General features: G+C 36.4%; 3 protein-coding genes across 3 annotated transcripts; all 3 read left to right on the plus strand.

Annotated features, from left to right (window-relative positions):
• Positions 1–19: 19 nt before the first annotated feature.
• Positions 20–3510, plus strand: LOC120006795 (WD repeat-containing protein 43). The gene is made up of 7 exons (XM_038856884.1): positions 20–165; positions 674–793; positions 1055–1278; positions 1361–1443; positions 2299–2410; positions 2908–2982; positions 3059–3510. Exons 2-7 carry the CDS (start codon positions 691–693, stop codon positions 3242–3244), a joined length of 783 nt encoding a protein of 260 aa, XP_038712812.1. The 5' UTR covers positions 20–165; positions 674–690; the 3' UTR covers positions 3245–3510.
• Positions 3511–4154: 644 nt separating this feature from the next.
• Positions 4155–5383, plus strand: LOC120007355 (late embryogenesis abundant protein 29-like). Its single transcript, XM_038857550.1, has 3 exons — positions 4155–4214; positions 4986–5111; positions 5234–5383. The coding sequence occupies exons 1-3, from the start codon at positions 4155–4157 to the stop codon at positions 5381–5383; spliced, it is 336 nt and encodes a 111-aa protein (XP_038713478.1).
• Positions 5384–7318: 1935 nt separating this feature from the next.
• On the plus strand, positions 7319–14053 carry LOC120006930 (lys-63-specific deubiquitinase BRCC36-like). The gene is made up of 11 exons (XM_038857056.1): positions 7319–7661; positions 8457–8582; positions 8814–8901; positions 10046–10131; positions 10220–10438; positions 12242–12426; positions 12528–12686; positions 12796–12876; positions 12975–13029; positions 13355–13598; positions 13809–14053. Exons 1-10 carry the CDS (start codon positions 7551–7553, stop codon positions 13556–13558), a joined length of 1314 nt encoding a protein of 437 aa, XP_038712984.1. The 5' UTR covers positions 7319–7550; the 3' UTR covers positions 13559–13598; positions 13809–14053.
• The last annotated feature ends 63 nt before the right edge of the window (positions 14054–14116 follow it).

Genomic DNA, 14116 nt, shown 5'->3' on the forward strand with positions numbered 1-14116 from the left:
ATGAAGTGAGCCCACTTCCTCTCTCTTAACCTAGGTTGAGCGCCGCCGATTACTTCCAACTCTCCCTCTCAACCTCCGCGCCGATCCACTGCAACTCTCCCTCTCAACCTTCACGCTGCATCGTCTGGACCAATCTGGTTCCCCATTCGCAGCTAATCGACGAAGGTAAATTATACACCTCACGGTCTACTATTTCCGGTGAAATAGTCTGTTCGCTCCGTTTGTTCGGAGCCAAGTTCTCAAGGCTTTCCAGATACATGTTTTAATGAATTTTTTTGGTCAATAATGCTAACACGTTTTGACAAGTTCGCATTTGTGATTTTCTATTATTGTTAGTAAAATGGCAGTCTAGGGTTTATTAGTTATTTTTGTGAGTTGTACTGTTCAATAGCGTTTTTGTTTGATTGAAGAGGGATGATATTTGCTGTTAGTTGATGGAAAAGAACACATAAAGTTCTTTGTTTGTATTTTTTTTAGGAACATTTGTGAACATAATTTCAGTGGCTAAAAACTTGGAGTTGCTGGGAATCAAGAAATATGTAGATGCTTAAACTGAACATAATTTTTTATATTCCGTTTGTTTTTTGGTTTTAATGATACACTATTATGAAGCCTATGTTCCTCTCTGTCTCTCTCTGTGACATAATGTAATTGGAGGAAATTTTTTTCACAGGTCTTGCTAATTTGGAGATGGAATCAGCAGCTGCTGCAACACCAAAGAAAAAGTCAAATAAGAAGAAGCGAGTTGCTTCTGATACAGAAACAGGAACTAAAGGAGACATGATTAATGCTTGTAAGCAGTGCCACATGATCACTTTTTTTTTTTCATCTAAATCATAGCTTTAGCGTAAAACCCATTGAATCGAATTTCTACAAGATACAAAACAGGGTAAACACTTAAACATTAATTGTTGATCATCTATTGCGGGAGTACAAATCTAGTACTTATCCTATATGATTGCTTTTTGATATCTGCCATGATCTAAGTTAAAACTAATAATGCTTGAATGAAAATTTTTATGTGTGTATAATATCTAATGCACTGATCCTGTAGATCATGAAGAGGTTATGGATGGAGACCTTGTTAATGAAGATTTTAATGAGCCAACCATGGGTGAGAAACTTGCAACTTTGAGTTTACAAGATAAAACCCAGAGCCATGAGAAACCCCATGCACAGCCTCCAAGTGCAGACTCAGTCAATGTTCTGCTTAAGCAAGCGCTGCATGCTGATGATCGTGCACTTCTTTTAGATTGCTTATACACACAAGATGATAAGGTAATTTCTTATTGGATTATGGCGAAGCTCACCATCACTGTGTGTTTACCGTAAATTCACCAGATAAATCTTCTTTAAGCAGGTTATTACAAATTCAATCTCAGTGCTTAATCCTGCGGATGTTCTCAAACTGTTGCATTCCCTTGTCTCTATAATTCAATCAAGGTACGAAGATTTGCTCTAGCAATGTGAAATTAGCCATCCTTCGTAGAGAACATGGCTTTCTTATCTCGTATCCAACTTATATTATCATTGCTTCATTAAATCCCTGAACCTAATGGACTTTGTAGGATAACAATGTAATTTAAGTTTGAGTTCCTGCTCTATTGGATGACTATCATGATTATAGAAGATGGAGAAGAGATCATCAATCATATTAGAAGTTTAACTACTTGCAAGAACTGGTTTTTCAATGGCCGATATGGAGTCTCTTATGCCATTTGTTTCATAGCTAAAACCACTTTGCACCATTCCTTTGACGAGCATGTTATTTCTAATCACATAATGTCCCGGTAAAAAATCACCTTGAATTTTCTCAACACTATACACCGGAGCAAGAATATATGTTGTGCATGCCCAACCATCGTAGGGAATTTGATCGTACAATTGCATATTCGATTGTCAGAATATGTTATATCTGAAAAAAAAAATTATTTAGGCATGATTCTGTTAGCTTTTGGAGTTACTAGGAAAGATCATGCATGCAAATGAGAGTAACATACAAACAATTTTTTAATTGATAAAGCCAGAGTATTGATGTCTGGTTGAAAGACATGATAATTTAAAAAACTAGTAATCTTCTCTTGAGAGTTCGTCAAACCAATTACTTCAATGAATATGCCTGCTTGGCTGCTTCAACTAAAGAGCATTAACGTAGTCTGGTTCATTCAATTCCTTGTTGTCTTCTGATCCTGACTAATATAGCATTGTTTTTGATTCAACGATGGACTATGAAGATGGCTGAATGATCAATTTTACTGGAATAATGACTTCATTTATTATTTTGACACGTTTATGCAGGGGTGCAGTGTTGGCATGTGCCCTTCCATGGCTAAGAGGTCTACTTCTTCAACATGCAAGTGGAATAATGTCTCAGGAGTCCTCTTTAGTCGCCCTAAATTCGTTATATCAGGTATTCCATTTTGAAAGAATCTGCGACAAAGAAGTACATCAATTTTCCATGTATCATGTGGACAGTTGCATGTTTATCTTTTAACCACTGATACGAGATTTTATTGATATTTCAACTTCCTCGAGGATATGATCTTTCTATCGCATTTTTTAGCTTAAGAAATGACTCCGCCAAATTGACCTCTGTTCTGTATTAAATTTTATCACACTTATTTTGCATCACTCTGAAATGGCTAAATTTTCCTTAGAGCATTAAGTATTAATTACTTGCTTTTGACGTATCATGTATAACATAATATGAATCTTTATCTCTTTTTTTTTTTAGACTCCATCCATCTCTAAAAATGGCAACGTAAATGATTTTTGCTATGGATTCTCAAGCATGATCATTTAGTTCATCATGATTTTTTTTTATTTTTTTTTTTTTGTAATTTGACTATCACAATGCTAAAGATATATGTTGTTAGTCGTACTCAAAGAAGTTTATTGCTTATGCAGCTTATTGAATCCAGAGTCTCGACATTCAAATCAGCTCTTCAACTATCAAGTTGCATAGACTTTCTTTATGCAGAGGTGGGTAATCTCCAGATTGTTCTTACTTCACTAATAATGTTTGGGATCAATAATTATGTAGGGATCCGCTTTGCAGGTTGTTGATGATTCTTTAGAAGAGCATGATGCAGTAAAACCAGTAATATATGAGGACAAGGATGACAGCGATGAAGACGAATCTGACGAGGCCATGGAATCTGATCAAGATGAAAAAGAAGTAACATATGATGAAATGCTAGATGGCCTCAGCGATGTTGACGACAGCGATGGAATGAGTGATTAATGGAGGATTTAAACCTATTATTGATTTTCATTTGGAGGATATCAGGCTTGACTTGTTTTTGAGAGTCTTTTGTATTGTAGTTGAGGTGGAAGGCAATCTCTGTTTTATCTGGGATTCGGCCTGCCCTATAAAATTTTGTCCTTGTTTTTGAAGATATTAACTACAGAAGGTCATGAACATAACCATCCTGGAGACCTATTTAGTGTTCGCAAACGATTTTGTCTGTTTACCATTGCGAGTTTGTGTTATAGAAGTTTGCTACTGTCTAGTTAAAGTGTACAAAACTTTGAAGGTAGAGGGTGTATGCTACCTTTTATTGGTTTTCATTGCATGCCCTGCAGTAGATCGGCTTCCGAAAATGGCAAGGATCCATGTGAAATCATATGCCTCACATGAATCACATATGCCTCACATGCTGATTCATGTGAAATTTTGTGCATCGATCTCAACATTTAGAATAGACGGGATAAAAAAACATTGGGATCCGTATGCGCCTGTCATGAATGGAACCATGAAGTATGTCAATTTATAGCATGCAAGTGAAACCCAGAATGATTAACTCCTTTTTTATCTTAAAATTTTGTCATTTTTCTTTACTTTTTATAATAAGATTAATCTCAAATAATGGGTTGGATTAAATGAGTATAGATCAATCAATGAATGCTAGAGGAAAACTTACTTAATCTAAGGCAATTGTTCTGTTGCTCTCTTGACTGGGCAATTTTGAAAAATTCCTACCCACATTCTAAGTAACTGTTAATTATAATGCCATGTGGTGCTATAATTAATGCTTGCAATGTGGGGATCCATAACAAGTCTTTTATAAATCTCAACCCACATACTTGGTCACATCCTCTAAACAAATTCAGTCAGAAACAATAATCACAAGTTTAATCTTCGAAGAAGAATTATGGCATCAACTGGTCACGACTTGAGCCACAAGGCTGGTGAACTCAGTGGTCAAGCGCAGGTACATGATCATTAATGTCATAAATCAACCAGTACTTGGGTGATAGTCTAACGGGGTATTTGGTTGGCATTTTGAGGGGGGAATGAGGTGAGCCGAGCGCGAGAATCATTCATTCCCTCGTTTGATTGAGTTTGGGAGGGTGGAATCCGAAACTCATCCCACCCTCATTCCCTCCTTATGGAGATTAGCCAAGCTCTAAAATGGTGAGATTGGTTAATCTCCACAAGGGAGAACAAGTTTGATACTCAAAAGACTATTATACCCCTTTATTAAGAAGTAATCACAACCATTAAATTAATCCATTATTATTTTTATGTGCAAAAAATTGGGTGGTATGAAAATTGTACAATTAAAATTCTCATACTCATGCTCACTCTTCATTTCATACCAAACATGGTAATGTTCATCTTACACTCATCTCATACTCACCTCACACTCGGACTCATTGGATTAACAACCAAATGCCCCGTAAAAGTACTTGGGTGATAGTATAACAGTGAATCTCTCTAGAGTCAAAATTTACGGAATCGAAAAGTTCCGAATTCGATTCTCATTGGGAACAATACTATTTTGACCACGCGCTAAGTTTTGGTCTAACTTATCATGTCGTCATGCAGAAAATTTTTGTGCGTGCGTGCTTAACGGTGTGAGCGTAGAGGGAGCTCTAAAATGAATATTATAGATCCACTAATTCATTATCATCCAATGTCATAATATAATTCATGTGTGCTTTAATTTATGTATAGATCCACTAATTAATTGGATTTGCAGATGAAGAAGGAGGAATTTGTGAACCAGGCATCTAATGTGGCCCAAGATGCATCAAACATGACATCTGCCAGTGCTGATCATAATAATCCTTCTTACACCTCCCAGGCCACCAATTTTCTTCAACAGGCATGCATGCATAAATTATTCAGCTTCTTTAAATGCATACATACACACACACCATATACATATATATATATATATATGTATGCTTTAAGTACTTAACGTATGATTAATATATATTAATACAGACTGGGGAGCAAGTGAAGAGCATGGCACAGGGAGCAGCGACTGCAGTGAAGAATACTCTGGGAATGAATCCAGACAACACCAACCCCAGCTCCAATACCACCATCAGTACTGCTAACCAGCCAAGCAACCCAACACCTACCAAGATCTGAAGAAACTATTGTTTCGAAAATGATAAAGATCTCAGTAGTTGTTGAGTTGGACGCACGTGATCTAAGCGAATTCGTGGGTCTCACATGATGCACATAAAATCCTATGCGTATAACTTAGCAACTAGGATAATTGAGATCCTTAACATTACTTATATTATTTTCTCTATTGATTTGTTTTTTGTTTTTAATCTGGTCTTAATTGCATAAGCTTCTGAGACATGTACTGTCTGACTTTGTGGAGGGAAGAGTAATAGTGTTACTGTGTTATTGTCAATTAAGTATTCTTGTGATCTTAATTTCTTGCTCATCAACAAAAAAAAAAATTGGAAAACAATTAATTGTTTGGTTTGGTGTCTTTTTATTTCTTCTTGTTTAATTTGATGATTGAATGGACAAGCTTAATTACCATTCACATAATTGGTGAATTTTTTTTTTCTTTCAAAATGTACATATATTTACATCTTATTCAAGGTAAACATATCGATCCTATATATGGTACATTAGGTTCAATTTTAGAATAACAATACTTCTAAATTATTGTAACATCCATGGTAACAAACTTGAAGCAAGCAAACAGAGCTTAAATCAATACTCTCAGTACAAAATGGATGGTGGGGACTAATTAGAGTAGATGAATAAATCAATCGGGTAATAGTCTAGTGGTCAATCTTTATGAGATCAAAACATATACTCAATTTCTAGCTACTAGGAGAAAAAAACCTTCGTAGCCACGCACTGAGCTTTGACTTATTTATTCTATTGTTATGTGAGAAACTTTTGTAAGTGTGGACTTGACATCACTAGTTTAAACCCATATGGGATGTCCAAAAGGTAAATTTGTATGATGTTGTCCTCGGTTAAAAAAATAAAGATTGAATTAAGTTTGATTGTTGAATTTCATGTGTGATAAAGCGGAATGTGATATGATTTTGTTCAAAAGAACACTATCCATCAATTATTGTGTTCAAATTCTAAAGGATTACATTGATGAATAACATCTTCAAATTATCAATAAATTTGAAATGGGTCCTTCAATTTCATGTTTATTGGAAAATATAGTAAAATAGGCCTTTTTGGGTGATTAAATATTATTCTTGATTCTTGAAGGGTTTGTGATGTTTTTTATTCCAAAAATTTATCATTGAATATAATTTTCCACAAAAATTTTTTAGGTTATAGCCACTACAAATTTACAATTAATGCACACTATAATGCCTATACCTTTTCTTTTTTTATTTCTATTTTTAACTATTTGGATTACAAAATAGTTATTTTTATTTCAAATTTATTTATGTTTGATTAATTTTTTTTTATAAAGGCAACAATGCATATTTATGTTTGTTTTTCATGTCGGAAAATCCAAATTATAATATGATATTAGCTTTTCTTTTTTATTTTATTTTCTTTAATCAGTGGCCATACCAGGAAAACTTGATTCCATTTTGGCATCCTCCTATGACGTGTGAATACAAACTAAATGTCGATGGGATGGTTTTTAAGGAGGTTGGCGTAGTTGGCATCGGTGGAGTACTTCGTGACTCAAATGATTCCTTGTTTATGAGATTTGTCTACTTTGTTAATGGTGCTTTTTTCGTAATTATAGTTGAGGCGTCGACTGTTTTGAAGGGTTTACAAATATGTCTGTACACTGATTTGTGGAATATTGAAGTGAGATGGACTTATCGATTGTGATTTCGACTATCAAGTCCACAACATGTCATTTTCCATTTTTTTGAGTTCTGTCATCCGGACTTAAGATTTTTCCGATTTGATGACCGGTCCGATTTTAAGAACTGATCATTTATCGATTCAATTGCCATTTTTTCTTTTCGAAGGTACCAAAGTATAGAAAAAAATCATCAATTTAGTGAGTTTATTTTACTAAATCTAGTTACACCACGTCGCCGTATCACGATCCCCACCTATAATCCTAGGGTGGAGATTCAACGTCACAACAGCGTCTACTGCTCTCAACCGCACCATATTCCCAATTCCCGTTCTCTGCGATCCGTCCCACCAACGCCGCCTCTCGAAAAGACAACAAACAGCAGGAACCAGAGAGAGAAAGAGAGAAAGCTAGAGAGAGAGAGAGACCTAGAAATTATCGCTTGGGAATCTCTCACCAGCTAATTTTGGCGGAGTTGTAGATATTCTAGGTTTACAGAGAATGTCTCTGACATGTGTGAAGATGTCTGAGGATGTGTGGTTAACATGTCTTACTCATGCATTGTCCACTGAAACTGAGGAGATCATGGGGCTTCTTCTTGGTGATATTGAGGTCTTGTTCTTATAATCGTCTTACATTTTTTGTTTGGCTTCTACTTGTTATGTGTTGATTTGCTGTTCGTGCTTTCGTTTTGTACTGATAGTATCATAGAGTCGTATAATTGATTGCATTTGATGGGGGTTTAGGGTTCTTAAGAAAGACGTTTAATTGGACCTCGTCGCGAAATTTGATTCTCAATATGTTGAAAATCTTAAAGCTCCCTCAAGATTCCTCTGATCTTTCCATTATAGGTTTTTTTTTCCTTCAAGGGAAATAGGCAATGATGAAGCTCAAATTTTTATTCTAATTTTAGATGACATAGGTTAATGAAATCAAGCTCTTTTACACATGAAGCTCAAGTTCTTATGCTGATTTTAGTGGACATAGGCTTGTCAAATTAGGCTCTTTTACACTTTTTAGGTTGCCTCTATGAATTATACTGTCGTGTAGTGCTGTTTTTATGCAATCAAAATGTCTAGAATTTGATTTTGTTTGCCCGGGATAAATTTTAAACAGTCAGTGTAAATTGAATACAAATCTATGGGACTGGGTTGTTTTCTGCTACCTGTTTATGCAATGTCTACTTCATCTTCAAAGTCATTTGACTTATGGATGAATTTCGTGGCTTGGTTGTTGCACTTTTTGATAATTCTGATAACTTCTAAGAATGTGATGATGCTCGACTTCAGTGTATCAAGTAGCTCTTGCATTTTTATGCGTGTCTATCTGTGTAATGTGTTTGTGGTGGTAGGGTGGTACTTTTTTTTTTCCTGCACTTTTGATCATTCTACTGTTGAAAAACTTCAGTACTCAAAAAATGGGAATGTCACGGCGCTAATATGGGGCGCGGCACCTCAGTCTCGATCTGACAGAAGGAAAGACCGTGTAGAGACAAATCCTGAACAATTGGCTGCTGCGTCAGCTCAGGCTGAAATATCCTTAAAATGTTTGTTATGCTTTTAAGTTCTAATTTAAATAAGATTTTTGTTATATTTATTTGATGGCTATTACAATGTGTGAAAACCAGTGTTGTTGACATTTGAAACTAGCTTCAGCCTTTTCCATTCCTGCACTCTAGTGCCTATGCACATAGATAATGTCATGTTCTTGCTCTTTTGCCTGGTGCATTTGTGTTGCGATGTTGTGCAATTAACTTTATAGCACAGAATGACTGCATCAAGCGGAAGAACAACAAGAGTGATTGGATGGTACCATTCACATCCTCATATTACAGTTCTACCCTCTCATGTTGGTAAGTAACCACACATCAACTAAATAGTCCCTAATAGTAAATACTTCTTGCTCTGTTCTGTTTTGTTTTAGTTTGTGTGTTTCTCATAAGATAATTCTCTGATCCTTTGGGTGAGCTAAATTCTATCTGATGCATGTATATGATTAGTAAGGATTTTTGAAATTTCTAATCTAAGGATTATTTTCTGAATTTCAAAATTTTTTAAAGGTCAATTTTTATGTAGGCATTCTACTTATTGTGGACTGTTCTAGTAATTGTGTAATTCCCATATAATGTTCGCTTGTGGCTTTTTGTGGATTGTTGCAGCATTGAAGGCATGGTCCCCACTTTCTTCATTCTTCGTATATCACTCCTATTTTTCAATTCTCTATGTCTGCTTGTTTCTGCAGCCTAGATCATATTAGCAAGCCATTTCTTAGTCTTAGTTCCATGTTTTATTAAATCAATAACGTAACTACAGCAGCATGTAATGCAAATGCCAACCTATCTTCAATTCAGAGCCCTTGTTTTGAAAAGAACAGAAGCCTGATTGTCATTGTTGAGATTAAGTCTTGAAAGGGCAAACAACTCCTGTCACAAAATTCCCACCATGGACACAGGGTCCAGGAAGGACTAGAGTAAGCTGAACCTTGCATTAATGCGTAGAGGCTGTTTCCATAGGTGGATCTAGATGGATTGAGAGTAGGCAATTGCTGCCTATGAAATATATATATTTTTTCCTTTAATATATATGCATAAGGTACATATATAATTTTCAGTTGACTTTCCTAGTGTAGTATGTACAAAATGGTAAAGGATAAAATAAGCAAGCACTGTGGTAAAATGGTATCAGCAATCTTTCTACCATAGTGTTACAATGACATCTTTCCCTAAGAATTGGCAATCCACATAAATCAATTGGAGACAGTAACTTATGACTACTGTTAGGTTCTACTCCAAAGGGCCAACCCCTTGCTCTTTCATTCTTTAGTGGCGTGTTTCATGTCTGGTCTCTGGATGTTATAATTTACTACTGAATACCAGTCATCTTACCCTTACAAATGCCTGCTGAGTGGTAACTGTTTTTTGTTTCTTTCTTCTGGGGCTTGTTTTCGTTCCTGGATTTTGGATGTTGAAATTTCCTATGATTCCTTACTTGCTGCAGATGTGCGAACTCAGGCGATGTATCAACTTCTAGATTCTGGGTTTATTGGGCTAATATTTTCCTGTTTCAGTGAAGATGTAAATAAGGTTTGTGTTAGACCCATCTTCTGCGGAGAGTTTTATGGAAGTGTTTGCTGGTGCAGCTAAGATAAATCTTTGTCCTGGGTGTTTTCAGGTTGGCAGAATCCAAGTTATCGCATTCCAGTCCTCGGATGGGAATCATAATTCCATGGCAAGACCTATTTCTCTATCACCTATGAATAGAAGTTCGATTATTGATGTTGAATCATCTTTAAGTTCCTCAGAATATACACCAACAAGATCTGGATCTGCAAAGGCAGAGAGCCCAGAGCTGGACACCGGTAGTTCAGGAATGGCTGGAGGAACTAGTAAGGTATAAGTTTTGATTATCAAACTTGGGGTTGGTTTTGTTACTTGATTCTCAAACTTCGATACATAAACATACCACAAAGCACATTATATAATTAAAACTCAAGTTCTGTTATGCATTATATTATTAAACTGTTCCTCGAATATCAATCAAGGAAAACACTATAAAGTCTCAACCCAAAATGTTTGCTTCCAGGAAATTCTTCCAACCCTGCTCTTTCAATACATTATTCAGCCTTTAACAATGTACATGCCCTTTTTCTTCCGCATTCGCAACTGCAATTTGTTTATGGCAATTCTAATTGTCAAACCTTAACTGCGGTAGAAGTGAGGGCAGGCTGCTTAGATCTATTACAAAACCATGCTTCTAATGAAGGATTGAAATGATCTGCTAATAGTAGCTGCCATGAATTTAGTACCCTTTTTGTTACCAAGTTTTGTTAAACCATAAACTAAGAGCTAGATTTGGCCTAGGGTTATAGTTGCTTCATTGCCATCTAGGGGCCATGAGTTCAAATCATGGAAACAGTCTCTCCTTGACATTGCTACGACTGTCAGACCTTTGTTTTACTTTTTGAGACAATATCATGTGCTCTGTTACAGAATATGGTGATTAATGTTTAATAAATTCCGGGTGATATAACCTCTGTGACTTGTGATTTAAGAAGGGTACACTTTTATCATTTTTTTCTTGCGCTCCCTATCAAGATATCTTGGGGTTGTGCTCTACAATCTCTTAAAGAATCACTGTCAAGTTGGATGGAAAATACGCATGACTTTCATGTGCATCTTATTTTTATGAGTTGATGATTCCTTGGTTAGAACTTAGAAAAGAGACGGAAAGAAAGAACCACTGTATTAGTGTACCTGCCTTAAATCACAGTGTATTCAAGACTCGAGTGATTTAATGTATTTTTCATCCTACCTAACTAGTTACCAGCCAGTGTTTCTGGAGGAGTTGGAAATGACAGCAGCATTCTCTAGTGCCAAGAAAGGAAGAAAGGTTAATAGGGCTTGAAGTGCTCCCCATGTGAGCAATTGGGTTTTAGAATGGTTTTTTTTTTCTGACATTATCTAAATGAGACTAAATCCCATCTTTTTCTTTTTTTTTTCTTCTACGGTTTCCTCTCCCCCACAACCCCTACTCCCATAAAAAAAAAAAAGTACCACTCACAAAAAAGGAGAGAAGGGGCGGAAATTTTCTTGACAATCTCCATGTTACTGTAGAAGCATGCACAGTATCTACACTTAGTGTGTCTCTTGGTGGGTCAGATGTTCAAAGAATAAGTAAAAGGTAAACAACATCCGTACACAAGGCTCCTGCAGTGGGCGTGGTTAGAGACTGGCAAGATACATGCAAACCTTAACCCGACATAATATGTGGAGAGGCTGTTTCTAGGAATTGAACATGTGACCTCTAGGTTGCACCCCTGCAACTCTACTATTGGGCCATATGTTCACCTATCAAAGATGAAGAAAATGTAAATTAAAAAGACTTACTGTTTGAAATGCATAATCTGATTTCAAAATGCTTTAGTGGCCTGATAAGAGTTACCATGAATTACAGCAGATAGTCAGCTGTATGTATATTTGATTCACATCCGTTACCTATTTGATGATGGTTTTTTAATACCTGTTGCATCCTGATATGACGGAGATCTAAACTCACTGGTTGTATCTGCACAAGGGGTCGCCACCTTGAATGATGCAGATTTTATTTTCTGAACTGCTTATTTGGATCTTAGGAAAATACTTTTCTTTCCCCTTTCCACCAACTTTCTTCAATTGTTATATATTTGTTGGCCAGGATGGAGGAAAATCTTCCGATTTGGGGGGCTTCTTTGCTAATGCTGATGCCAATTATGTAGGAAGAGAGAAAATCGGCGGAAATCATCACACTGATAATTTAGATACCGCTGTTGTTGATATCGATCCCATGGATATGTCAGAAAGTATGCAAGAAGCTATGCACCGTTCAAATTTGGACATGAGGTATACATGATTATGTACTTGATCACTTGCTACCCTTTCATTGTAATTTCTGGTCTCCTAAGCTGTTGTTCGTGAATTTAAATTCCATCATTTGCTAACAGGGGTGCTGAATATGTTCGAAAAGAGATACCTCTTCATGTTTTGCCTACCTCATCTCTGCTTAAGCTCGAGTCACCACTAAGGTCATTTGCAGATTTGCAGCATGTTCTCTATGAGGAGGAGCGGGCAGCATATAACCAAGCCGTCCTGCAAAATATGAGGTCTGATGAGGCACTGACACCTTCATCTTCCTATGGCCTGGTGTTTTATATTTGTATATTAATTTGCTCAACATGCTTTCCTTATTCTGACTGCTACATTTTTTTTCAGGGATGGAAAAGTGCATCCCCTTACATTCATTCATCACACATCGACATATCAGGCTTCCATGTGCAAATTAATTGAATATTGGTTAGGGACAAATATCAACTTCCTTTCTGTTTATTTATGCCTTTGATAAATTTAATTGCTCACCTTTTACCCTTTTTTTTTTTTTGCAATATTTGCAGTTTGAGCCCGGCCATTAGTGCACTGCAGGAACGATTGAAAGAGAATGAAATTCGGGTATATAATGAAATTGAGTATTTTTGTTTGGGATTATGAAAGTTCTTTTCTTGTTCTTTGGTTCTTATAGTTTTAAAGAAATTGGATTGATATGAAAATCTGTCTAACGTTAGAAACATACTGAAAATTTGACCTTATCAATTGCAGTACAAAAACCTAAGAATGGCTTTCCTTCTAATGCACATTGCAAATGCGTTCCATTTTACGTCCTTCAGCCCTTAAACTTCTTTACTAACATCTTGATGACCCAGCAAGGTTGTTTCACATTGAGATTGGTACTTAATTTTTGCAAACTATGCTTATGGATTAACCTGCGATTGAACAGCTAGCAATGCTGATTGATGAAGCCAAGATTTTGGAGACTGAGGCTTTTAGCGGGACACAGTCACCCTCTTTATCTCCGCGTCATGGTACTTCACATGGAGTTAGAGGAAGTCCTATAGGTCACAGGGACTCCCGTAGTTCAGCCGAGCCTGCTAATGTGAGGACTGTGCCTGGTTCTGGTAGCCGAAGCAGAAAAATGTTCTAAAAAGAAACCTTGGTGAACGAAAAGTGTCCCAAGTGCTTTTGTAAGTGTTATGCAGTGCCCTAATCCTGTTTATATTTGTATGTAGACCTAGAAGATGTTGCTTCCATTCCAAGATTGGGTGGATATATTGTTATCTGCATGCATCTTTTCCATTTCTCCAATCGCTGGAGATTAAAGCGTTATATTGTCCTGCAAAATCCTTATATATGACAATATCTGAACATGTGATTTTCATTTGGCTTTGCCATAGGAGCTTTTACAACTTCGCTGGTAGTTGAGTTCCGCCTTTCGAGGATACTGCAGCAGCATTTGGAGGAGCTTATCATGCATTTGTGATCTATTTTTGCGTTTTGCAAAAGAAGGCATTGATGGTCGATGTATTTATAAGATTGTATGTATATATCCTCCCTTATGCAAGGTTGTGTGGCACACTACTTGCTGCTTGTTGTATGGGCTTCGTAAATCAAGTTTATGCTCATCATCACATTATACCCATTTGTGGCTTTTGTATCTCGTTAATTATTTTGTATTCCTAATGGAGTGAATGCTCTGCATAGG

Source organism: Tripterygium wilfordii, chromosome 10, assembly GCF_013401445.1.
Source record: "Tripterygium wilfordii isolate XIE 37 chromosome 10, ASM1340144v1, whole genome shotgun sequence".
NCBI classification, from domain to species: domain Eukaryota; kingdom Viridiplantae; phylum Streptophyta; class Magnoliopsida; order Celastrales; family Celastraceae; genus Tripterygium; species Tripterygium wilfordii.